The sequence below is a fragment of the Ambystoma mexicanum genome, chromosome 10 (genome assembly GCF_040938575.1).
Source record: "Ambystoma mexicanum isolate Mex_15411 chromosome 10, UKY_AmexF1_1, whole genome shotgun sequence".
NCBI classification, from domain to species: Eukaryota; Metazoa; Chordata; class Amphibia; order Caudata; family Ambystomatidae; genus Ambystoma; species Ambystoma mexicanum.
In genome coordinates, this window is record NC_090932.1 from 1,642,327,606 (window position 1) to 1,642,355,467 (window position 27,862).

At 47.4% G+C, this 27,862-nt stretch overlaps 1 protein-coding gene across 1 annotated transcript in view; it reads right to left on the bottom strand.

The window, feature by feature from the left end:
• The window catches only part of CDC45 (cell division cycle 45), a 753,019-nt gene that overhangs the window by 612,635 nt on the left and 112,522 nt on the right, over positions 1-27,862 (bottom strand). The window contains exon 4 of the mRNA XM_069620055.1: positions 5,408-5,545. Coding sequence (XP_069476156.1) covers positions 5,408-5,545 — 138 coding nt within the window. The remainder of the gene's footprint in view (positions 1-5,407; positions 5,546-27,862) is intronic.

Sequence of the window (27,862 nt, forward strand, 5' to 3'; positions counted from 1 at the left end):
AGTAACGTGCGTATAGTTAAAAGTGAGTAGAAGTTGTTCTGAAACAAATTCTTAACAATGAAAATGCAGCACGCACATTAATTGGGAAAGCTGTGGTCTTCGTGTGAGAAGCAAAGATCACTACATCCATTGTTGAACACTTCATATTACCGGAGTGGTCGTGTGTCCTCAATTGTAAAAGGAAGGATTGCTGAAACCCTTCCGAAAACGTAACCAGTTACCAAAACAAATACAGCATCAGAAGGTGGTTTCGGAGTAGTACATGTGCCTAATGAGGTTTTCCCTTTGAAGGCTGAACCTTGTAGTGTACCTGAATTGACATTCTTTATTTCAAGAAGTTGTTATACTGACAGAGAAAACTACAATGGCTCGCATTACTGACCACCACCAGTCTCAGGAGGGAGGGGAACGTGGGAGTTCAAGAGGCTCCCTGACTTCGAGTTTCTCAGCCTTTGAATTCTATAGTTCTACCAACGGGGTATGGCTCCATTCCCCTAGAATCCACAATCTCAAGGGGTTCTCTGCTGCTCCTTGACTGGTTTACTCTGGTTTCTTGCTCTGGGGTATGCCTCCCTTCCTCTACGGTTTCCACAATCTTAAGAGGTCACTCTCCCTCTTCACAACTTTTACAATACATTCACATTGCCTGGCGTACTCTCCTGCCAGGCTATCACAACTTCCACTTTGTACTTTTCACCTTTCTCCTATGTCTGGTATATTCTGCCGGAGCTTCCTTGTACATCTGCAGCAAAGGGGTACGAGTCTTCCGTCATGTTCTCACACTTCTCCTGTGCCTGGTGTACTCTAGCCAGGGCTTTGACAGTTTGTTGCACCAAAGGGTTATAAGTCTTGCTTGCATCTTTACAATGTTCACTTTGTATTTGGGAGTGGGTCCCAGACTCGCTACATGTTGCCTGGTATACTCGCCTGCCAGGTCTTCAATATAGGTATATTTCATATAACAAAGCTGAAACATGTGCCTGCGGTTGCTGTTGGCACTCTTGTTCAAAGGAGTTGTGCCTGGCATTTTGGTGCTGGACTGCCCTTGAGGGCGGGAGACTGATATGTAAATGGAATTCCTCCTTTGTGAAAAATACAGCGAGCAAAAAGCGATGGCTGTGGACTCTCAGTGGGACAAAACCACACAATAGGTTATCATGCCATGTTCTTTCTAGAGAGGGGCGCCTGCTACCCTTTTTTATAAGTCTATTTCGCTCAATTATCCTGGAGGTCTTCAACCCCTCTTCACTGGTTCCCTTCATAATACTTTCAGAGTTCCAGTTTCCATGCTTGGGTGCACTTTCACACCAATTGTGTGTGCTGCACCTTCTATGCTACGAAGCGCCCCGGTGTCCCACTTCCCTTGCTTGGGCTCACCGGTCTCTTGTGGCAGCTTTGCGTTCGCCGCATTCCTTGCTTCCTTCGCTGGGCAGCCTTGTCATGCGGACTGCGTCCCATCAGCTCTTCGGTACCAACTTCACCGTGGCCTTCTTCTCGCAGCCACACCCGCTGCAGGCTGTCAGACAGCTTACCTTTCTTACAGCCTCTTGCGACGGAGCCGAAAACCACTGGCCTGCTCCTTTCTCCAACCCCCGTCGGGTAAAGTGGGTCTTCTTCCCCTCGATCACCATCTTCTTTGCAGTGCCAGACTTTTGAAAGTCTCAGCACCTTTCAGAAACTTCTGAACGACTAGAGCGCAGCATTACACCCAATCTTTCTTGTCTCAGTCTTTCCATAAGGAGACTGGAAAAAAGCCTCAGTCAGTACTGAGTGGGGAAGGGGAGAACGGGTTCAAGGTCACAATATGCAATACAGGTTGGGGGATTTACATAGCAAGTGTCATAGTCCGAATGGAAAGGGGGATACCAGATTACCGCCAGTGAGTCTCCTTCCCGCCGATGAAGATCCTCTCCCTCAGAGCCCCCATGTAATCCCTCAGGCAACCACCCACAGGGTCGGAATCAGGTAGTGGCCTCCCTTCCCTGGCCACATGGGAAGAGCACTTCACTCTCTCAGTGGATGAGTCACAGGATTCACCACAACAGCAATTGTATCATGTGATCGGGCATGCAATCTCCCCCTTTGTGAAGGTAAATTAGAATTTGTTCTGCATGCCGTTTTTGCCATGGGAACTGGTGGGCGGGGATCGTCCCAGGTGCCCGCCCCCCCATGCGGTTTCAGATGAGGCAGAAGCCTGGAAGTGTGCTCTAGGGCCTAGGGCAGTGAACAGCGAGGATAGGGTGGTGGGGGGGGGGGGGGGGGTGTTATCTATAGGGCCCACAGTAGGGGAGAGGCAAGTGCATGCTGTGAGGTTGTGTACACTAGGGATGAAACACCATCTTAGATAAGTGCAGCCATATTGAAATCAAGGCCCAACTCTGCACTGCAGCCAGCATCGCAGGTCCAGGCCACAAACATGAAAGTAAGCGTGTGCATGTGGGAATAGGTTGTATCATGGGCACTGGTGCGAAAGGCCAGAGCCACAGAAATTCATAAACCTTTCATGGTCTTGTGTTGCCAGCATTCGTATCCTAGGCGGAATGTGACCAGCAAGGCCACGAGGGAGATGAGAGCTCTCTGTGAAAAGTGATCTCACGAGAAGCCTCCAACCTCTGCCAGCCCCAATAGCACCATTCAGATGTACATGTCCCAAGACCCAAGGCACTAGCCAGTCCCAGACCACCGACCATAAAGCTGTTTAGGCCCCACCCCCCCAAAAATCGATCAGAAAAGATCAGGAAAGATCAAAATGTAGGGACAAGCTGCTTTTACCATTAGGTCACGTGCTGTGAGGTTCCTGGGAGGGGCAAAACAACAAACTTAAAATGAGGGTTGTGAGCTCTGAAAGGGCGCTGGGGTTTGTGAGTTACAGTGACCGTGAAGTATCCTCTTAGCCCTTGTCTGCAGTACCAGGTTCGCAATAGGTTAGAGATTGAGCATTAGATTAGAGAAAGAGAATGCATTCTTTTTATTCGTATAATGAGCAATTAAACTGTACTTTTGTGCCCGATGACGTGCCAGGAGGAGCCCACGTGGAAGATGGCCAGAAGAGGCTGGGACTAATGGCCCGACATCCCCTATGGAGCAGGTAGCCTATGTATGGGTCGCACCAACCAGCCATTTGGATTTGTAATTTACGCCACTGATGAGGCTGTGTGCCTTATTAATGTGTTCTTGCAGATTTTGCCATAACGTTCCGTGGCAGCAGAGCTATTTGCTGGTACATCTTCATTTTTGTGGAAATGAACCTTGTTCTCCTTGCAAGAAGTGCGCTAGGCCTTTTTCCCTAGTGGGTTGCATTTTTTCCAGGTGTGCGCGTTGAGGGGCTGCTCTACACAATGACCATAGCTGATCGCAAATCTAAAATAAATCAAACCATTTATAGTGATATTTCAAACACTTCCAACACGTGTGAATCAGTAACACAATCTCCCTTACCGAGTGCCCACAAAGGTTAGACTCACGTTAATGCCTTCTGGTGGGGGGCCAATGATACCATGTATGGCATTCTGCTGCTTACAAACTTACCCGCAAGTTCTTCTTCCCCAGTGCACCAACCCATACATTTCTTTCCCACTGGGCATCTCAGACCCATTCCATTCCATTCCTGGCTTCTTTCTAAGTTAGGCAAGTGTGGTAGTTTATCAATTTCACTATGGTGATGGGCAAGGGTCCAAAAGGTGAAGACAATGAAGGTGAAAACAACAATGGGCAACAGATTAGAGCGTATCTATATCTGAAGACGTTTTTCTTCGGTCAGGCTGGAAATTATCAATTGCAGCACAGGTCAACAACAGGGACAGAGGCACTAATGTAAGAGGAAAAATGCAGAAGAACAGTCCTGCACATCTCATGTCTGGCATGGAACTGGGGCTTCCCGAGAAAATTCCGGAAAAGACGTGTTGCTTACAAAGCTTTTGCCCTGTGCGATTCCCTAGATCTCCAAACAGGTCCAAACAGCACAAGGACACCATGAAAAGTCAATTTTAACAGAAAGGGATCCCGTGCCAAATCAATCTTGCTAAAGGAGTTCACACTATCGAAGGTTCCCTCAGACAAAAGTGCTGGCTTAAAGTAACTTGCCTGGCCCAAAAATTACCCCATGCGTAAACGTCCATAATGTCTCCAAGTACTAAACATTGCATTGTAGGTAGTGGCACAAGCTAAATGTGGGACATTACAAAGCTATGACCATAAATCTGGAGAGGACTGATGACAAGAGAATTCCTCAAATTTGGAGATTTGTGTTGGTGGTTGAGGGGCTGGAGACGTGATGGGGACTTCACCTAAAGTCCATCTGGGCCTCAGCACAAGGCTTCTGTTTTTTCTTCTAACAGCTGCCTCAAGTGAAATTTCCAGAGGACTGTGGCCTTCATCTTGGCATGCTACAAAAGCAGCAGCGCCATGTTCAGATAGTACACAGAAAAGATATATGGAACACATGTTTCTCACACCTAAACACAGCACTTGAAAGGGGGAGCCATTGCCTCAAGAAGCAACACCCCTTACAAAAAGAAAAACAAACTGAAGGAAAACAAAATGGATATTAAACGAGTAAAGAAAAAACAAATTAATGAAGCCGAAGTCTGTGTTCATATAGGTTGTTCCATCAAAGTGGAAAAACAAACTAGGATGACTTGTCTGAAGCACACTGTTCTGGAAGCTTCTAGCCAACCAACTAAAAATGTAAGTCTGATTTCCACAGACACCCTGTTGAACACTGTGGTAGTTTTCAGATTGGTATTGAAAAGAAACAATATTTCAATAGGATTTTAAATGTGTACAAAAGGTCAGGCAGGATGCCCTAAAGCCCCTTGATACTTCACAAAGATATTGGCAAACCTCACATTCCTTGGAGATAAAATGTAGGAGTGACACACAAAAAGGGGGGACAGGCAGGTATTCTGAGACAAGATCAAATGGAGATCAAACAAGAGCATCAAGCAATGGGGTGTCCCGCAACACTACCCAGAATGTTTCACCCATATCCTTGCTCGCTCACGATGCAAACACTAACAACCATAAAAAAAGCAATGCTAAACTATTCCAAGAGACATCTTAGAATGGGCTACTAGAGGCAACCACAATGCATCAGGCCACAAACTCCAGAGAACACAGCATTCACAGAAGCAGAGAATGGAGTGGCTGCCCCCCCCTTCATTTCACTCATATCAACCCAGACACCCAAATGACTGTGGCACAAACAAAAACCCATCACAAATTCTATGGGTTGCCATGAAAATTGAGTCGCTAAGGAGGGGGACGATTCTAAAGCTTGATCTTCAGTGGAGAATCCATTTTCACACATTGTCTTAAAGAAGCGCATAGACTGAGAAGGATGAGGATTCAAACCTTTTCTGTAGACATACTCCAGGGCCCAGTCTTCATAACCAGTTGATAGACCTACCTGCGTGTCATTATACACATTGACAACATCAATGGGACGGTGTGTATCGCAGATATAAAACACAGTATCTTCCTCCGGCTGCAAGGTTTCTAGTAGGTCGATGTTAGCACCACAGTTCAGAAGAACAAAATATCGGAACTGCGAGGGAGACAAATTACATTAAATTAGTATAGTAAGTAGCGAGGACAGACTCCAACAAAGCCACACTATTGCTAAAGTCAATATATGTTATTCTGAAAGGATATTGCCAACAATAAGCCATCAAGTAAGAGTTACAAAATCTCGACAACGCCAATCCAAAAAAGATTTAAATGTTCAGTTTAAGTTGTGCCCAAAGCAAAACCATACTGGTGGGGAAAAAGTAACATTTTATTTTTAAAACAAACTGACAGTGTGATATAAATAGCATCACAATTAAATGGGCTTCTTTAGATCTAAATGACCACCAATTGTTAGGAGAGATTTTTCTTTTTGTAACTTTCCTTCCATAGACAAATGGATCCCAGCCTCCCCTTCCCCATACCTGTAACTATGCCATGAATCCCAAAACAAACTTAAGGGGCAAGTAAAGCCTTTTTGCTTGTCTTGCCTTCCTCAATTCATTTATTTTGAGGGCACCGTTCAGCCCTTGTGGGTATATGCAGTGCTGGGATAAAGTGTGCACTCATGATTCCTGTGTTTTTAGAGGAGCTTTTTTTTCTGCAACATCCCTTCTACATGTGCCTAGGACAGGCTGATGTTTAACTGGTGCACCATCACTGTGGCATCGAACAGTGTACTATCTTTGTTTTATTGCATAATACTAATCAACGACTATATACTCAAAATGGCATGCAATGTGGGTTAAGTCTTGTACTTTGGCCACCTTGTTCTTTGGCCTTCTTCCTGCCCTCTCGGGTCCAGAAAATCCATTAAAGAAGTGCACAGTCATGGGATCCAGCTCAAAATCGACGGGCAAATTGTGTATCCGACCTGGTGAAAATAGGATTGGAAAAGTGTGGTCCAAATCAACATCTTTTCCAGCGCATGTCTATTACTTGGCTGATATGGGGTTTGAGGGTGTCAATGATGACACCATTCAACCCTTTGAATAGTGCAGGTCCTTGCCATTGCAGGGTTGAGCCAGCACCCAGCTTCTTTTGGCTAGGTGGAAATCAAGCAGCTGCTCGTCAGATAGTGCACTGGCGCAAAGAAAACAAAGAGCCTGTGCTGAAGTCCAGGAAAACTGCAGCTACAACCAACCAGAATTGCGAAAAGCCAGCACAGTGTGAAGCCCAGCTGCGATCGCAGCAGACCCTCACCAGTGCTTTGACTGGTAGAACCAATCAGTCCAGAACCCTGCACCAGGAGCATGCTATCAGAGGATGTGTGAAGTGTCCCAGGGCAATCTTGTGGGTTACCCATTCCCTGCAAAGGCTTCTCAGCTGCATCCACAGGTGTCCCGAGATGGAGCTTGGGTCTCTGTAGGTTGACTTGTTGCCCAAGATAAATAGCTCCTGGCGCTGCTGCACACCTGGATAGGGGGGGGGGGGGGGGTGGTGGTCCTTCCTTGAGCAGAATCTTTACTGCCACCACAAATCTTGCAAACCGACCCACGATCAGGGTGTCTCCACTGCTGCCGCTATACTTCTACAGAACACATCAGGGTTACAGGTCAGGGGTTCTCCTCTGGATGCTGTCCCTAGCCTTCACAGTTGCTAGTGACTCGAGCACCCCAGGTGGGGTATCTGATCAAATCAGAGTGGGGAGTAGGAATGTACATACCCGTTTTCATTTCTACCCACTGCGCCCCCCCCCCCCCCCCCCCCAACTATAGGTCATGCATGGGCGCAGACCCACTCCACTTTTGCATGGCGGCGATTGATGGAGTTCTAGCCAAGGACTCCGGACCCACCCCACCTGCCCCCAACCCCCCCCACCCCACCTCCACAGGGCAATGCCTAATTTGAAAGGATTGTGAGTGTACCCTAAAATTCATACTTACCCCCCCAAAATCCAAAGTCACTATAATAATACATCTTTACTAATCTGTTGGCTTTGCCAAGGTTTGTGTAGGGGAACTCTTGAGACTTCCTATCCCCCAACCCCCCCCCCATATATATTTACCTGAAATTATGACCGTTGATAAGCTAAGCCTTCTTACCGGATATGCAAGGAGTGCTGAAGCAAAAGGTGCCTTAAGAGTATAGTATATGGTTGTTCTTTCACTTTGCTACTTGGATTTTCCTGTTTCACCGATTTGCTGTGTTGAAGTGTAAAACGTAGGTAATCGCAGTGTTAGGGAGTTGTACAGAAGTCCACCAATGGTAGGCCTTGTGAAGACTTACACTTGGAACACAGGGTTCCAACTCTTAGTATGGGCCTGAACCACACAAAAATGTTGGTAGCAATGGCAGAGCAACCAGGCTTATATTAGGAGGGAGAAAGGGCTGTAGGTGGCACAAAGAGCTTAGGGCATACACAAGGCCAAAGAAAGACTGACACTAAAGTTATACATAAATGATGGTTAATCTTATATATGCTCCAAGTTAAGTAATTGTTCAGCAAGGTAAGAAAAACCAATGTGTTATACACAAGTACACTACTTAGTAATACTTTTTAGTATGGCAGTATGCAATTCAAATTTAAGAAATACTTTGAAATAACTTTCAGTTAAGATAAATGAAACAAAACCAACATAAGGCAAGTAGATACTTTGCAATAATTTCAGAGAGGCCTAACACTTTAGTAGTCCACACCCCCATCAAGTTATGAGTGTCTCAGAGTCAGATTGGAGGGCAAAATAGGTAAGGCGCAGCTGTAGGAAGTTCATATGTTAAAAAGTTAGAACAAGTTACTTACCAACTGTAACGTTCTTTCGACTGGATGTTCCTCCCACGAATTCCTCATATTATGATAAGTCGTTATCTCCAGCATCGCTGCTTCGGAAAAAATAATTCTCGCCAGGGGGCGCTGTGCTCTAGGTCGTGGCGTCGATTGTCCCTCGACAGACTCCGTACTCTGTCGACATCACCGATGGTATAAATAGCTCGAGCCGCGCCCGTTGCTTCAGTTCCGTTTTTTCGATGAACATATAGGAACACCCAGGCGTGCCCCATGACATACATTCTTCGTGAGAGGAAAGTAAGTAAATGTTAACTGTACTGCGGGGTAGGATGGGAGGATCGATGAGGAATACGTGGGAGGAACATCCAGTCGAAAGACCGTTAGTTGGTAAGTAACTTGTTCTTCGAATGGATTGTGTCCTCCCACGTATTCCTCATTTTATGATAGACTCCCATAGTAGTGGCAATTTAGGAGGGAGTACTAATTACAGTTTTCATGGACCGAAGGTAGAACTGCCCTGGCAAATAACCCCTCATTGGAGGAGGCAGTATCCAAGCAGTAATGCTTGATGAAAGTATGCATTGTTTTCCAAGTTGCAGCTGAACAAATATCTGCTGCCGGGACTCCCCTCTTTAGAACCGCAGAAGTAGCCATTTCCCTTGTAGAATGGGCTCGAAGCCCATCTGGTGGTTCTTTTCCCACCAATCAACAGCATTCAATTATGGCCAAAATGATCCAGCGGGATATAGTCTGTTTTGTTACTGATAAGCCCAGTTTATGACCAGTATAACCCACAAAACGTTGGTCATCTTGTCGTAATTTAGACATCCTTTAGATGTAAAAACTAAGAGCCCTCTTGGGATCCAGTCTATGCAGTCTCTCCTCTTCCTTGCCCAAATGAGGAGGAGGGTAAAATGTTTGTAATATTTTTTGTGACAAATGGAAGTCCGAAACTACCTTTGGTAAAAAAGGAAGGTTTAACTTTAAGGACTACCTTATCCTTAAAAAAATAATATATGGCGGTTTGCATGAGAGAGCCTGAAGTTCACTAACCCTGCGGGCTGATAGGGCCACAAGGACAGTTTTTAATGTTAGAAGCCTCAATGGACAGGAGTGCAAAGGCTCAAAAAGGTAGGCAAGTCAAAAATGTCAGTACCAAATTTAAATCCCAAGTTGGGACATGAAAAGGTACTGGAGGGTATACGTTAGTAAGTCCTTAAGAATTCAATGATTAATGGCATTTTGAAATATGAAACCTCTTCCGAGGTGCGCTTGAAAATGGACAGCGCCGCAAGGTATCCTTTGATTGTTCCTATCTGGAGCCCCAGATTGGCTAGATGTAATAGAAAAGAGAGCACTACTGGAGTGCCACATTGAAAAGGGTCCACATCCTTATCTTTGAACCAGTTACTAAACCTGTTCCAGTGACATCGGTACAAAGATTTTGTTGCTGGCCTTCTGGTCGAAAGCAAGACTTCCATTACGTCATCCGGAAGATCCCGATCCTTGTATCTCAAATTCTCAGAAACCATGCATGAAGGTTGAGTGTCTTGACCTCTGGATGGAGGACCAGACCTTCCTCTTGCGAGAGAAGATCCTCTCTTTGTGGAAGATGTATTGGAGGGCAGATGGGCATGTCTAGAAGGTCTGGGTACCACGTCCTCCTGGTCCAATCCGGGGCAATTAGAATCATGGTTTTACAGAACTTTCTCAACCTCCTGATTACTTGAGGAATCAAAGGGACTGGGGGGAAAACGCGTACAGTAGTAGAAAATTCCACTCCACTACGAATGTGTCTCCCAGAGTTCATCTTTGAGGAAATTGCCTTGAGCAGTACTGCTCGCACTTCTGATTGATTACGGTGGCAAACAGATCCACTTGCGGGGTTCCCCAAAGGGCGAAGATCTCTTGAAGGACTTCCTGAGCTAGCTCCCACTCGTGAGAGACTGTGCTCTGCCTGCTCAGAGTATCTGCGCCGTGTTCTGCTCTCCGGGTAGGTGAATTGCTGATAGAGAGATTCCTTCTCGTATTGCCCAGAAACAGAGCTGCATTGCCTCTCTGCACAGTGGTAGTGACCCTACGCCTCCTCTCTTGTTGAGATAGTACATGGCCACTGTGTTGTCCGTCATTATCAGCACATTCTTTCCCTGTACAGAGGGCAGAAAGGCCTTCAGCTCTAGTCTGATTGCCCTCAGCTCCAAAAGGTTGATGTGTAGTTTGGACTCCGATGGAGACTGCCGATTGTCAGATCGTTGGTGAGTGCTCCCCACCCCGTGAGTCGTGAGTGAGGCGTCCGTCACTACGGTTATCTCTGGCCATGGTTGCCAAAAAGATTCTCCCTTGAGAATGTTGTTGTTGGAAGCCCACCATGGAAGCTCCTGAGCAACTGCACTCGGGACTTGCAGAAGATCCGACATATTCCCTGAGAACTGGGACCACTGAGTTCTGTGTGCCCATTGAAGGGATCTCATTCTCAACCTGGCCTCTGATACTAGGAAAATACAGGATGCCATGAGGCCGAGCAACCTGAGAAAATCGAAGGCCTGTAGACGTTGGGCATTCTGGAACTTTGTTACCATCTGCAGAATGTGGAGAGCTCTCACCTCGGGGGGGGCGAGGCTTTTCCCAAGAAGTATCCAAGACTGCTCCGATAAACAGGAGCTTTTGGGATGGTATCATATGGGACTTCTTTAAATTGAGGGAGAAGCCCAATTTGTGGAGGAAGTGGCAGGTGATCGAAAGATGTTCCTGAGCTTGTTTTGGAGAACTTGCTCTGATCAACCAATCGTCCAGGTAGGGGTAGATGTGAATACCCCCTCTCCTGAGACTCGCTGCCACAACCGCCAACAGTTTGGTGAAAACCCTTGGTGCGGAGGTCAACCCGAATGGCAGAACTCAAAACTGATAATGAGAGTTGCCAATCGCGAACCTCAAGTACTCTGTGCTTTGGATGGATTGGCACATGAAAGTAAGCATCCTGAAGGTCTAATGATAGCAACCAGTCTTGGAGTTGGAGAGCCTGAAGGATCTGAGAAAGGGTCACCATCTTGAACTTGTCCTTCCTGAGGAACGTGTTCAAGTTTCTGAAGTCCAAGATGGGTCTCAATCCTCCGTCCTTTTTTGGGATGAGAAAATATGGGGAGTACCAACCCCTGTTCCTCTCCGCTACAGGTACCTGTTCTATGGCACCTTTCTCTAGCGGGGTTAAAATTTCCTGCAACAGGAGCGGGTCTGGAATTTTTACAGAGTTGGCTCCCGGTGGATGATTGAGGCCTTTTTTGGAAGGGGAAGACAGTAACCTTAGGCTACTGTTTCCAGTGCCCAAGCATCTGAGGTAATGCCCCGCCATTCCTTCAGATGCGGAGAGATCCTGCCTCCCACTGGTGTTTTGTGCAACAAGTTCTCAGAGGGGTTTGGAGGCGGCTGCAGGAGTGGCTGAGGGTAAAGATGCCGCTCCCGAGGCTGATTTTGCACCTCTTCCTCGTGCACCCCGAGGGAAATTTCTTTTGCCTCTTTGAGAAGCCTGTCCTCTTACTCTACCAAATGAGGAGTAGTAACGAAAAGAACGACTACTCCAAGAAGAGGAGCCGGAATAGGGTTTTTGAGGCTAGCGCATGGAGGCTCTAAGCGATTTAGATGCCGCTTTTTTTCTAGGCTTTCATCAGCCTTACTGCCAAAACAGCCTCAAGCCATCAAAGGGCAAGTTGAGGAGTCTGGCTTGCATGTCTGGTGCAAACCCAGACTTCCTCAACCAAGCAAATCTGCGTAGCACAATGCTTGCAGCCATGGATCTGCTGATACTATCAGCGGTATCCAGTACAGATTGGAGACATTCCCCATTGCCTCCTTCCAGTCTTTGACTATATTGAGGAAGCCTTCCCTTTCCTCGCCTTCCGGAATATGATCACCCACTGCCGAAATACAGTCCCAAAGGGTATGGGTAAACCTGGCCAGGGTACAGGTGGCATTTGTCGATTTAAGGGCCATGCTGCCTGAAGTGAAAACTTTACGGGCCCAAGCATCAACTTTTTTATCCTATCTATCCAGAGGGATAGTGGGATATGCAGTTTGTTTTGATGTGGATGCTGCCTGAATAACTAGACTTTCTGGAGTCGGATGCCTGTTTAAATGTTCAGGATCCGTACCAGCTGGTCTGTATTTCTTGGGGAAATTACTATTTGCAGCAGCAATGCTCTCAGGATTTTCCCAGTTTCTCTCCACCGTCCTCTGAAGAGCCCTGTGGAAGGGGAGAACTGGATCTTTTTGAGGACCTCTGGCAATTATATCTGTCATGTCGTCCTGTTCGAAAACGGGTGAAGTGTTACCCCAACCCATATACTCAATCACTCTGGTCATAAGACTCCTGTACCCCGAGTCTGCATGTTCTGCAGGATCAGGTCTCGCAAACTAATTCTGGGGAGGTGTCAATTCCACTAGCAGAATGTAGTGTCACTCTGGTCTTCATTTTAGACTCTTGATCAATGAGTTCCTCAGGAACTTGTTTTGTGCCATATGAAACTCCGAAAGGAGTGACTTCATCTTCCTCCGAGCCAGATTCCTCATAAATTGAGGACATGGACTTAAAAGTCTGACCTGGGCAATGGAGTAAATCTCCTTTCTTCCTCTACAATATGCGTCGAAGGAATGGAAAAATCCTTCGATGTTGTCGAAGGAATCTTCAATGACTTCAAAGATGACTTTGATACAGGCGTCGAGGATGCTTTTGGCTTAGATGCCGAAACGATCGACGCCGATGAAGTCAAAGCCTTCGACGACTTATGTTTTTTATGTGGCACCGGAGAGGAGCTCGACTCGAAGAGTTCTCGACGACTTGGCGTTGACTTGAGTTTTTCGAGAATGCTCGACACTACTGGGCTTTACCATAATAGTTTTAGACTTTCCTTTGTCGTCCAATGGAGCGACTTTAGGGGTATGGCTCTTCCGAGGTTCATTCGAGGGGGTCGGGCTGCATTCTCAAATACCTCCATCTTTTTACAAAATTCCTCCCATTTTCTGGGGGAATCCGATTTTGTCGGACATCGCATTTCTTCGGTCGACTCAGAAGAAGATGGTGAGGGAGATCTATGTCTCCTCCATTTTTTTTGGGCGAGGAAGAAGAGTGTCTCTATCTACTCCTAGATAGAGATCTCTTGGAATGCCTATGGCGATCCGATTCCTTTGAATCGGTCGCTTTATGTTTTTTGGACGTGACGTAGCCTTCTTAGAGGCTTCCCTCCCCACCGACAGTTTACCTCTCCTCTCACGAAGGGCCTTCTCGGTCATGGACTGGCAGAAACCACAGTCGTCGGTTCGGTGACTTGAACCGAGACAGCGGAGACAAACTCGGTGAGGATCCATGATCGACATTTTCGATCCACAATCTACAAACTTCTTGAACTCAGTCTTGGGTGTCGAAGGAGTCGAAAAAGACGACATTTTCTTCACAGAAAATCTCAAGCGGGCCGTTCGATAGCGAAGCGATCGGAAAAACGGAACTGAAGCAACGGGCACGGCTCAAGCTATTTATACCATTGGTGACGTCGACAGAGTACGGAGTCCGTCGAGGGACAATCGACGCCACGACCTCGAGCCCAGCGCCCTCTGCCGAGAATTGTTTTTTACGAAGCAGCGAAGCTGGAGATAACGACTTATCATAAGATGAGGAATACGTGGGAGGACACAATCCATTTCGAAGAAGCATTCTGTAGCAAGTAAACTATGTTGGGAAAAAGAGTCAGGGCCTTCGGAGAAGTCTCCATGTAGGCGCAAAGGTGTTGGTGACAAACGGGCCAAATCCCAAGCACAGGAATCAGCACTCCAGAAACAACTCAAAGTACTGTGAGACTCCTGGTAGAACTTTCGCAAGGAGTGAAGAGGCTGTAGCCCGATGCCCCCACGAGACTGCAGCAGCAGACCCAGTCACCAAATTCTTGGTCAGGCAGACGAAAGAAGGGACACTGGAGTGGATCTCACAGTAGCAGTTAAGTGAAGAGGCTTCCAGCAAAGGATTTCTGGGTTCTGCAGATCTTGGCTCCTTGTTGGGAAGCACCAGTGAAGAACGATTACCGCCCAATCGATCGATTCGTCTCGCTTTTTCGGTCTAGCACTCTGGCAAGGGAACTTCAAGGAGTGGAATCTTGCCTCCGGCGGTCCGGAAGGAGTCCAAAGTTTCAGGAGGATTTGATCTTTGGAAGACTATGCAATGCACAGTGGCCACAGGTCCCAGGGTATAAGCGGTTTGCCGCACATGAAGGTCACAGCTCGTCTTGGGATGGCTCGAAATGCAGGCACTCTCAAGACCGATTGGTCCGACCAGTCTAAAGGTGGAGCTCTCTTTGGACAGCAGCAATTACACAGAAGGCATCTCCGGTCGTCTTGAAGCGGCTGAAGACATCTCTCCTCCTCTTCTCCCTCATTGATTCTTCTGTTCCAGAGGTCAGCTGGTCTTCAGCCTCACGATTCATGCTTTTTATGCAGGAATGTCACCAATCAGCACCCATGTAAACTCTGGGTGGATGCTGTTTTTCAGAACAGCCACTCCCCCTCCCGTTGGAACTGGTTCCCGCCAGGCCACCATTTTGGGCCAATGGTAACCCTTCTGTGCACTACCGCGGCTATGAGCACAGTCTGGAAGTAAACATTGCACAAATAAAAAAGGTAGGATAAAACCACTGCCACCAGCCATTCAGGTTAGCTTGCCACTGTTCACAAAAAAGTTACAGGAGCAGTGAGAAAGGGGATACTATGTAGTATCTGAGCACTCCACATAAAGTGGGTGTGCTGATCTCACTAGGAAAAGATAGGAAGGATAAACATATCCTCCTATAACAGAAAACAAAAGAGGCAGCCTCAAAGGGCACCCAGCAACACTGCAAAAGAGTACAGTGTTATGCAAAAGTTGAATAAAAGGAGCCCTAAAACTTGGAGGAAAGTATAAGTCCAAGTAAAATGTAACTATCCCAAAAGATAGGGTAAAGGAATTGGTGTGGAAAAGGGACACAACTCACTCGGGGGAACAGACCAAAAATCCCCAGGTCCAGCAAAAAAGTGCTGGGGGCTCAAATGTGGAGGCGATTGTGCATACAAATGAACATCTACCGTAACACAGAAATCACCAACTGTGCACACAGGTATATTATAATCGTGTTGTGACATAGATAAATGTATGCTTTAAGGGGTCAAAATAATAAGCAGGTCAACATATGTGCTTTCAATGAGCAATCATTGTAGGCTCAGCAAATTTATGCAGTAAAGTGATTATTTAAAGCCTACTAAAGTAATATGATGTTGCATCTGTGTGGACTCGAATACTTGACTGGTGTGGTTCGCGATTAATTGTACATGTGTGTAATTGTATACCTGTGTAAAGGCGCTTCACAAATGTCCAATAAAATAAATAAAATGCATCCTAAAGTCTGTCTTATTGCCCAGCTCACGTTACCTAGATTCAGTTGGGCTAGATTCAATAAGGGAATAGTTTACCTGTAACTCCATTTCTCCAGCATTGGTATCTTTCATGGATTCACATGCTTAGAATATTCCCAGTCGTCAGACTGGGACCCCTCTGTACACATATATAGCCTTTTCCTATAGGAAAACTTCCGACACTTTTGTGTCCTATCTACGTCCTTTTAGGACCCGCCTACACATGCTCCGTAGGCCATCCCAGTATAAGAGGACCGCCCCCGCGGCTCCCCTTCAGATTTCAGCCCCTCCAAAGTAGGAAGGGTTAAACTTATCAAATGCATTGCATTCCGGGGAGGTTGGCGGGCGCATGTGAATCCATGAAAGATACCAATGCTGGAGAAATGGAGTTACAGGTAAGAAACTATTCCCTTCTCCAGCATTGGATCTTTCATGGATTCACATGCTTAGAATAGATTGTATAGCAGTAACACTTGAGACGGCGGTGAGAATGTAATGTAATATACCCTCACCATACTACACAATGCATGTGTACATTAGGAATAAGTTAACTCCTATAACCTTACCCACATAAAGTATACTGTCATCAAAAAGGTAGAGAACAGATTCTCCACAGCGTGGAGCTTACCTTACTGAAACAGATGGCGCAGGACAGCTCTTCCCATCTGCACCTCGTCCGCATGCTGCCTGGCAAGGCAGTAGTGGCGGGTAAATGTGTGGGGCACTGACCATGCCGCAGCTTGGCATATGTCCGTCAGCGGAATTCCTGCCCATAAAGCTGCTGAGGAGGACATTGATCTTGTGGAATGGGCTCTAGGATGTCCTTGCAGTGGCCTTCGAGTGACAAAATGCAATCGTCGATGAGACCCATCGAGCCAATCCCTGTTTAGAGATTGCTTTTCCTCTCGTCGACGGACCATATACGATGAACAGTTGTCGAGTAGACCCGAGTTCCTGTGTACAATGTAGGTAAAATTTCAGAGTCCTCTTAACGTCCAGGGTATGAAGAGCTTTTTCTGCTGTCGATGATGGTGTGGCGAAGAAAGTAGGGAGAACAATGGACGAGTGTTTGTGATACACTGTCGGAACTTTTGGGACGAACGTAGGATTAGTTGCCAGGACCACTTTGTCCTTAAAGAATCTTAGGTATGGCGGGTCTACGACCAGCGCTTGCAGTTCCGAGATTCTCCTAGCTGATGTGATAGCAATCAAGAATGCCAACTTCCACAAAATTAATTTTATGTCGGACGTGGCCATAGGCTCAAAAAGGCGGTTTCATTAAGCCTGCCAACACTGTGTGGAGACTCCAAGTTGGGGGGAAACGTTTTACCGGGGGAAAAACTCGAAATAAACCCCTCATGAAGTGTTTCACAAGTCTGTCGCTAAATAGAGGAGACGATTGCCTCTTCCTCGTGAACCTTGAGATGGCCGCCAGGTGCACCTTTATCGATGTGAAGGATAACCCCTTCTCCGCCAAGAGGATCAGGTAAGGTAGAACTTGTTCCGGCGTCACCAACAACGGTTGTAGGCCTTGTTGTCCTCTACACCATTCACAGAACCTCCGCCACTTATAGGAGTAAGATTTGTTTCTAGAAGGGGCTTGAGCCGCCTGCAGAATTTTTTGGCAATCCTCCGAAACGTCTAAAGCACCGAACTCTGAAAAGTCAGGAGCCAGGCTGCAAGGTTGAGACTGTCCGGGTCGTGATGCCACACCGTGCCTTTGTCCCGGGATAGTAGATTCGGGACTCTCGGAAACGCTATGGGATGTTCCAGCGACAGGTGAAGCAGGTCGGAGAACCACGGTTGCCTTGGCCAGTATGGTGCCACTAGAATTACCCGGCAATTGTAACTGCTTATCCACTGTATTGTCCTCCGTATGAGGGTGAACGGGGGAAAAGCATAAAGGAACATGCCCGTCCATGGGAAGGAGAATGCCTCCCCCATGGAACCCTCTTGAGGCCATCTGCTTGCGAATTGCTCGCATTTCTTGTTGTCTTTGGTCGCGAAGGCGTCCAGAGGGAGGTGACCCCATTTCTCGAACACTTTCATCAGGTGAACTGTGTCCATTTCCCACTCGTGTATCTGGGCCATGCTTCTGCTGAGGGAGTCTGCTTCAGAGTTCCTCACTCCTGGGAGGTGGTGAGCCACGATGGAAATTTTGTGCTTTAATGCCCAATGCCATGTTTTCTGGGCTTCTATGGAAAGAGTTCTTGATCGCGTCCCTCCTTGTTTCCTCAGATAAAACATGGCTGTTGTATTGTCGGTCAGTACTCGTACTCGCAAACCCTTGGTGTGTGGTAGGAATGCCTTCACGGCCCATCGTACTGCTCTGAGCTCTAACACGTTTATGTGTAGGAGCGACTCCGTTGGAGACCAGTGACCTTGCGTTTGGAGAGCACCCATGTGAGCTCCCCATCCAGTTAGGGACGCATCCGTGACTATGGTTCGATGAAACTCCGGTTCCTGTAGGGGTACACCTTTGTTCAGATTGTGGAAACTCTGCCACCACTGAAGGGTCCGAAGCAGCTTGTCGTCGTCGATGGTTATCTTGTCTGACCACGATCCTTGAGCCTGTGTCCATCGGTCCGCGAGGAATTCCTGGACTGGCCTCATGAATAGGCGACAGTTTTCCACCAGATGGATGCAGGATGCCATGGCCCCTAGGACCGAAACGTATTTTCTCACTGAGAGCCTGGTGTTTCACCGTAGTCGGCTCGCTTGCTGATTGAGTCTTGAGGTTCTGTCGAGAGACGGTTTCACTAGCCCTAACTGGGTCTCGAACTGTGCCCCCAGGAATACCAGCGTTCTCGATGGCCGCAGAGAGGATTTTTCGAAGTTTATGGTGAATCCCAGCTGTTGTAGAAGCTGCATGGTGGCTTGTAAACTTGTGTTGGTCGACGCTGGGGAGGATCCCCTTACCAGCCAGTCGTCGAGGTATGGGTATACATGGTGGCCTTGCTTCCTTAGCCAGGCCGCCACTGGAGCCAGGCATTTCGTGAACGTTCTGGGGGAAGTCTTGAGGCCAAAGGGAAGAACCGTGAACTGGTAGTGAGTCCGCCCTATTACAAATCTCAGGAATTTCCTGTGTTTCCGACACATTGGAATATGGAAATACGCGTCCTGTAGATCCAGGGACGCTAGAAAATCCCCCTCTTCAACGGCGCGGATCACTTCCTGCAGAGTGAGCATCTTGAATTTTAGGTTCTTTAAAGACTTGTTGAGATCGCATAAGTCTAAAATGGGACGCCATTTGCCGTTCGGCTTTTTTACGACGAAATATCTTGAGTAGACTCCTTGACCTCTCTGATGTTGGAACTAATTCTATCACGCCCTTGGCCAACATGAGTGTTACCTATTGTTGCAGGATCTTCAGATGGGAATGAGCGGTGAACGCAGGTGGAATGTGCGGAGGGCTGTGTTTGAATTGTAGAGAGTGTCCGTTTCTTATAGTGTCCAGCACCCATTGATCCGTCGTTATTCGTTACCATTCGTCGACATATGCTGACACTCTTCACCCCAGAACGGTGCGTTGTATGTCACTGCTGATCTTTATTTTGCTCGTCTCTCGACGACGACGGATATGATGGTCTTTTCCTGGACGTCTGGAAGTTACGGCGTCGGTTTGCCGTTTGGGAAGCACGTCTCTATCCCTGGGAGGGGTAAGCCGATCTGCCAAAGGATGTCATGATCTCTGCTTCCAAAAGGTCAGGGTTTTCCCAACTCCCTTGGAAGCAGATCCATAACCCAGGTTCCGAGTGCCAACCAGTCCCAATTGGGACCTTTTGGACCCAGTCCTGGTGCCAGTGGCACCAGGCTCATAAATATGCCCAGTCCCAGCACTGGAAGCGCCGGGCTCATAATGCTTGGGTGGACTTACCTGCAGCAGACCATGCTGCTTACTTGCCTGCCAGTTGAGCCTCTGATCCTCTTCTGTTTGGAACTACTTTTCCTGTTGGGTGGGGCAGGAGCCACTCCCTAGATTCAGAACACTGGAACTCTTCTGGAAAGCAGGAACTCTTTTCTTACCTAGGCGTGGCTGTGGAAGGAGACACCTAAGCACTACAGGAGGCTATTTAAACCACACCAGATGGATGAATCTTGCTTTGCGTTATTCTGCATCCTCTGCAGCAGAACGCTCATCGTGTCTTCTGCATCTGATCCTGGGCCTAAGGAAAAAGGCTTACCATCCTGAATCCAGTCTTCAGCAACACCTATAAAGACAAGAAAGAACAGGTTAGCATTACGGTCTTCAGTGACAGCTCTTCACTTACCTGGTCCATCGGCTGTCACCAACGCCTCGCGCTGCATTCCGGCATCTGAAAGACAAAAGCTTACCAACTCTTTGCACGCTCCGGAGGCCTTCGGCGCTGCATCCCGCATCTGAAAGACAAAACAAGGTGCGTTTAAAGACATTGGGGAACTTTAATACTCACGTGCCATTACTCCTTTCCACATCTAACCCAGTGGGTATTCCGGCACCCTGCAGCCGCTCCGAACTTGTACCTGCAAAATAAAAAAGACAGTTAGAGCGCATCGTGAAGCAGGCAACAAGCGCTTACTTACGTGCTTCCAGGCGCTTCTATTCGTCACACGGGCTCCATCTTCAACTCACTTCAGCCCGTCATCCGCCATCGCCGGAACCCTGCAAAACAAGAAACATCATTACTAAAGACTTAGAATTACTCGAAACTTACCGTTCGTGCAGTAAACGACGGACAGCAGTCCTCTGAAGTCAAGAGGCCTGCTCCCCTTATCCAGTGAAGAAACTGGTTACAGCACCCTGCCCCGAGGCAGATGGAGAGCACGGCGTTCACTTACCTAAGGTGAGAGCGTTAACCTTTGGGGTTCTACAGGAGAAGAGAAAGGGAAGAAGAGAGACATTCAATAACCCAGTTCCTTAATCCCATATTTTCTATCTGCAGACATCTTACCCTTCGAGTCAGACATACAGTGCACAGAGGTCCAGCCCAAAGAGCCAGCCGTGTGTTACACATCACCTTTGAAGATACGGTATACGCCTAGTCAAGACCGGCGCCTCTACGGGAATCAGGTGAGCGTTACAAAGGATCTGTCTCCAGACGCAGAGAATCTGGAATTACCTGAAGCTCCTCTAAAGGGACGAAAAGACTTGTAGCTTCGGCCACGCTGGTGGGCACCCAATGAACGTGCCATGTCCGAGTCCTCCTTCATTCCCTTTAGGGCTTCGTCCACCTTCTCACCGAAAAGAAGGTCTCCCTCAAAGGGCATATCTAAAACTTTTTATTGTACCTCTGGTCTGAAGTAGGTACACTTAAGCCATGACTGTCGTCGTAATACGACCCCATAATTGACTTGCTTGAAGCCTGACTCAGCGAGGTCCACCGCGATGTTTATTGCGTGATTTGAGGCTTCCTCACCCTCTGACAAGTAACATCGCTGCTTTCCTATGCTCTTCCGGAAGATGATCAAGCAACGGAGCTAGCCTGTGCCACATCTCCCTGTCGTATCTGGCTACAATGGCCAGAGAGTTTGCAGCCTTTACTGTGGTTGCTCCCACTGATAGCACTTTATTGTCAAAGGCATCCTGGCGTCTCGCTTCGTTTTCAGGTGGAGTCGTGCACTTGTGCTGGGCCTTCGCCTTCCTCGCCGCTGCCGCCGACACCACCGAGTCTGGCGTTGGTTGGGAGGATAAACACTTGGGGGTAGACTCTGGAGCCTTAAACTTTTTCTCGAGGCGTCCTTTCACTGCCGGCTCTGATAAAGGGTGACGCATTGTCTGCAACCCCTCCTTCCACACGTGGTCTAGTATTGGTATTGAGAACACAGACCTTCTCTTACCCATGTGGTGGAACAAAAAACAGTCCTTTTTCTGTTCTTCCTGGGACAAACCAAATTGCACGCCTTCATCATAGAATGGAATGATGCAATGTCGTCCGGAGGGGACGGGTGAGCTGGGCTTCTAGGGGTTTCCAACTCCACCTCTGACTCCCAGGTTGGATGAGATATCCGACATGGCTCCCCTGTCAGACTCCGAATCTGGCAGCTCACCTTCCTCTTGTGCCAGTGTTGAGATTGGCGTGCGTAGGTGCGTCGGTGGACGGGACGGGCCCGGCTCGTCGACGGGTGACTGTGGCAGTTTTGCCTGAGGTAGTCTCTGGTCCAACGACTGTAGCAAGGGCTGAAGCGGACAGAATTTCCAACGACAAAAAAGATTGAGGATTGAGAAGAGGGGCAGATACCGGTATACCGGATCCCCTCGTCGACGACTTGTCAGCCACTCGTAGCCCTAGGTCTGCTGGGCCAGCTATTCTCTCGTTCTCGTCTTCCGAGGACAGCGACACAGCCTGTAAGTATCCTGGGGGATCGGATCAAAAACTTCACGCCTCCTGTAGAACCCCCGTCGACAGGGCCATCGTCGTCGGTGGGACGGTGGATGCCACCTGCGTTAGTGGTAGGGTGGAGGCCAATGACTGGACCGCCGTCGACAACGGTGCCTTAGCAGGTGGTTTAGGCGGTCCCGCCTTTTCCACACTTGGCCTGCTTTTACTCGACTCTCGACTCGTGGTTGATCTATGATGATCGCCCGAGGAGGATTTCCTTTCCTTTTCATGCTTTTTTTAATGAAGATGATTTCTTTGACGAGGAGTCTGACTCTTTTTCCGCCGGTCGAGATTTCTTCACCGGTGGTTCCGACGAGGTAGTGCGGCGTGATGTTTTCGCCGATTGTGTGGAGCCTACCTCCGAAGGGGGGTATGCCCCCGCTCCATCATTCAGCCATGCCACCAGCCGTCAACTCCGGTCTTTGAGGGTTTTTTGAGAGAACCCTTTGCATATGTCGCAGTTATCCGCCGAGTGATGAGGGTGGAGGCAATATATACAATCCATATGTCCGTCCCCCTCGTAAACTTTTTCCAAGCCGCACGTCCCGCATGGACGGAACAGCGCTTTCCTGACGTGGAGGACATTTTCTCTAACTCCAACTCCAGGTATACAACCTTGTACAAAATAGTAAGACAACGCGAGGAGATCCCACTACTGGAGACGGTTGAAATCTGAAGGGGAGCCACGAGGGCGGGCCTCTTATACTGGGACGGCCTACGGAGCATGCGTAGGCGGGTCCTAAAAGGACGTAGATAGGACACAAAAGTGTCGGAAGTTTTCCTATAGGAAAAGGCTATATAAGTGTACCGAGGGGTCCCAGTCTGACAACGGGGAATATTCTAAGCATGTGAATCCATGAAAGATCCAATGCTGGAGAAGCCCGTTTCATCAACTATGGTAGACTCTCTGTCTGAACATAAAACGTAAAAATAAAAAAATAAAACACTGCAAATACTGTTTAATCACTATGGGTAATCCCTCTAAATGAGACTTGATAAGTACACAAATCAGTCCGAGAGCAGGTGTTCTTTCAGTAGTTTTAAATAGGGAGAGAGAGAAGTCAGAGACCGAATAGAGAAAACAAAAGGTATTCCAGTGCTTTGAGGCAAGAAGAGAGCAGGAGCAGAAACAAGAAGCACCGAGTGGATGAGGAACGACTATGAAAAAAAAACAGTGAAGGGAGCGGGAGAGCGAGTAAAAGGAGACCAAGGGAAGTGAAATGGGGGTACAAGTCCGTAGAGGCATTTGAATACCAAACAACGAAGGAAGAACAGAAGTCAAGGTTAGAAAGTCAGCCATCTGAGAGAGTGCAAAGCAGTGGAGAATAGACTCATGGAGAGGGGTTACAGAGTACACGTACAGAAGAATGGTAGATCGAGTAAAGTGGCCAAGATGGTAGCCAGGGTTGCAGCTAAGGAAATTTACTTTTCCAGCACTATCTTTCATTGACTCAAGCAGCATCAAGCCACACGCATTCAAAGGGGAAACTGAGGCTCACTCTATATAAAGAGGTTCTGCAGGAGTTTGTTCTGGTCTGCGTGTTCAGGCAATGTTTAGGAGGGGGATAGAGCACTGCCCACGTAGCTCCTCAACAAGTGTCTTGTAGCTGCACCCTCATCTGCCACCATGACAGAGTTAGAAATGACCTTCCAACAAGGTTGGTAGGACTACAAATTGCCAGTAGGCAATTCAGATTGGTATGCAACAACTTAACAGCACTTGGATCTTTAAAAAAGCAGGTGTTCAGCAATAGCCACAAAGGCCATCATCTCCCCCTATCCTCCTTGGCGAGCAAAGTGACGGCTAAAAGTAAAGTTGCCTTTCAAGTAACATACTACACTGAGATGGGAGGAACTGCCCACACTTTCTTATGGTGGGGGCAAGCCGGTAGGAACTGGGATGAACAGGCAGCAACCGGATGTGTCAGCAAGAGGTCCGATGGAACAGAATCCCACTGGCTTGCCACCGTCACGGAGACCCAACCATGGCCTTAAAGATGCTGGGTATGACTGCACAATGCAACTATTTCACAGGATAACCCACAAGGAAAAACACTGGCCTGGCAGGTGACCAGAATACTGAAAAGGAGTTGGGTGCTCGCTGACCATGTACTCCAGCACTCATACTGCAACAATGCTCCATCCGGAAGTAGGTTGCCAATCTGAGAAGTTTCAAGATGGCACCATTTGACGCAAAACTTTGCAGTTCCAGATAAACCTTACTAGGGAATTAAGACAAAGTGGAATAGCCAATCACAGGAGAGAAGAAAAAAAAAAAACATGATCACAGGTATAAAGTTTGGGAAAGTTCATTGAGGGGCTTGGACGAAGAGGAATCAGGCGCATCTGTTTATTGCTTCCTTGCCAACAAGGAGAAGCTAATGGAGAGCGCAAGAATGACAGGACTGGTGTCTGGAGGACCCACTCCCAAGAGAAAGGCAGTACAAGCCTGGAGATGCTGGGGGAGAGATGGGCAACTGTTAAGGCTCAGCAGAATGGCATAACAGCCCCTCCCAAATTCTTTGGGTAATTGGAAAGCCACATCCTAACATATTCCATCAACGACCCCTAGGGAAGGTTTTTGAGGCACATGGCAAGAGGTCAGGAGAATTTGCGCAGCCTGAAATGGATCCTGAATGAAGCGTGACGGGTGGGGGGGGCGGGTTTAGAGGGTAATAATTGGGGGCACAAAGTCAAGATTCAGAAGAAACCTATCCCCTATCCTGGAGCCAATGTATGGGATTGACCATCCTGAATCCTTAAGCCCAAGCTCCAGCTGGGGGGGGGGGGCGGGGGGGGGTCGGAGGGAGAGCGGGTGCCTGTTGCAAATACTGAAACCCAAGGTCCAGAAAAGGAACTAGCTGGGCAGTCTGAATGAAAACAAGGTCCAGGAGGGGCCTGTAGTAAACCCTAAGCGAACCAAGGGAAAGTCGGTTTGCTGTATTAGAATAGGGATGGACTTAGAAGGGTAGGTTTGAGAACTTTTACTTTAGTCAGTCAATCCTTGGAACTTAATGTTGCTTGTTTACAGTAGCTAGGAGACTACAGACTCACAGGTTAGGTTTGAGACGTTTCTTGGCCCAGCATATTTGAAGCTTTCTTTATTAGAGAGGGGGAGATTCCTGAGGGGTAAGACCTTATTAGAATAAGATTGTAACTTTGACCACAAGGGGACCGTTGGGAGCACTGTGGGCGGAAAGGGGGGTGGGGGGGGCATTTAGTTTAGCCAATCCCAACAGTTTTATTCAGAAATCCCTCTTTAGTTGTAGAGTTTACCCCAGGCATTTACCCAACCCTCACCATTTTGCAATTGTAATAAAGATACAATTTGAACCTTATGATGCAAAAGTACATTGCATCACTTCCTTGAAATCCCCAAAATATCAAACGGTAAGTCTTATGCATCAACGCAAACAGGTCAATGGGCTAATGGGCTTAGTATTAACAGTGTTCCATTTCCAAGATGTAGGAACCCTACATACTGGTGGGAAGGTATGCAACAGACATTAAGCCTTTAGTATTCTCTGAGAGGAGAGCAATGGGCATCCCAGTGTATTTCCAGCATCACAGCCAGGTGGACCCAGATTGCTGCGTGCTTTATAAGCTCAACCTGGCCAGTGAGGGGAGATCCCTCACTGTTAAAGAGGATCTTTCTAAGTACAGGATGAAGCAGCACTCCTCCAATTGAGGAAGTACAAATTCAGCAAACTCGGAGGGGAGACAGATGTTAAGCAAGGCTGGTCAATGGTATTTGCAGTCCCTGGACAGAAACCTTGATCTCCGACCCAGAGCTTGATGTGTGCGAGCTACATGTCAGTAGCATGGTTGCAGGTTAGTGGTCCGGGATTCTGCAACATGGTGGCTAGGACCACGATTTCAGAGGGAATCTGGGGAGAAGATCAAGCAAATATCCCAGACCTAGGAAACCGATAAGAAATCCCCCCTGACCGCCCCACCCCCCACACTGCCCATACTCAGCAACCTCGTCGATGGGAACAACGCATGAGTTGGCATTTGTGGTTCAGTGCGGTCAAACAGATCCACCCTCGGCATCCCCAACTCCGGAAACATTAGCATCTGATGCCGTTAGTCAAGGCATTCCATTCAGGTCATGTTCAGTCCATACACCGTCCGGTTCTGCACCTCTGGCAGACTGACAAGAAAGAGGTTATGCTGTAAGGCCCAGCGTATTTGCCCTTCCCGAGACAATGGTGCAGATTGGTCTCCTCCTTGCTTCCTGATTTTTTTTATATATATATATATATATATATATATATATATATATATATATATATATATATATATATATATATATATATATATATATATATATATATATATATATATATATATATATATATATATATATATATATATATATATATAAAACTGTTGTCTGTGAGGAAGACCACCCTTCCCTTGAGGTAAGGTCAGGAAGATTTAAGGATTCCAACAAAGTCTTCTGCCCTGCTCTGGCACATCTAATGGGATGACCAAGGGCGCAAAAAAACATTCTAATTTAGTGGATGTTGGACGCAAAGGCAGTATGGGGAGGATCCTCTCGTCATTCACTTAAACCCAGTCATTGGTCAGGGGAGCAGTAACATGATGCAGGACGATACCAAAAGCCCTTTAAGGGCACTGTAACAGAACATGCAACCGCTTGAAGTGAGGTGCGGCACATGCTTGATCAGAGAAAACTCATATACGTCGCCCTTCCAGGAAGGAGGTGATCCAGGATGGGTCTTCCGGGGAGAATCGGGCTACGTTCCTGAGATGACTGCAGAGGGGCTTGTGATCTACAAGATCAAATGCGGCAGACAGGTCAAGTAGCAGGAGCAGCGCTGGCTTGCCTTCATAGTTTGCCCTAATTGGTTCTTCAGATCCAGCAATGCAGACTCTGTGCAGTGACCTGGGTGGAATCCTGATTGGCTTCAATAAAAAAAGTGTTAGATTTGTAAATATGCTGCTTTGTCAAGTAGTTTAAATATAAACAGCACCGTAGTGATGGGTCTGTAGTTATTAGGAGACTCTGGGTCCAGATTTTTTTTAATTTTTTTTAAACAGAGGGCGAACCCAAGAATCTTTGAGACAGGAGGGGACGCTGGCAGATGCAAAGGAGGAGTTGATAAAAGCTGTCAGAAACGGTGCTAGCGTTTCTGCACAGTCTTTTATGAGGTAGGCTGGACAGACAATACCCTTGCAAATGGAAGGTTTGACGAGTTTCATAACGACTAGAACTTCAGACTCGGTTATCTCTGAAAGAGAACGATTTGGCTTTTTTGTCTGGGTTGGTATACCGAGGGTTGGTTTTGGGCAGAGCACTATTATTTGAATTGCTTTTTTCTTTCAAGGGGTTTATTTTATTAATCATGGCCGATTGCACGTTGTAGCACCAAGCTTCATCTTTGACGAGTACGGGGGTGTTTGTGGAAGGAGCAGCCATTTCCTTGAAAATCGAGAAGAGCTCTTTTGAACGAAAGGTTGCATTAGAGATTCTTGCGTTCTAGTCTGTCGATTTCGCTAGTGTGATGGCCTTCTTATATTATCAGGCAAGTCGTTTGTAGGCCTTTGGCGAAGACGTCTGAGGGCTGGCTTCCCATTTGGTTAGCGAGAACATAGTTCTAGTAACTCTATAGAAGAACAAGAGTTAGTCTTTCTTCCCTTTGGCTTTTCTTCTCTCAAGAGGGGCAATGGCATCCATCACTGATCCGACAGTGGGGTTATAAAGTTCTGCCAATGCATATGGGTCCTTAGTGAACGGAGGTTTGAAGGCTGGAACTTCTAGGAAAGGAAGGATCATGTCTTTAGTAAGATGTGAGCTTCTGGCTAGTGTGGGCTTGTA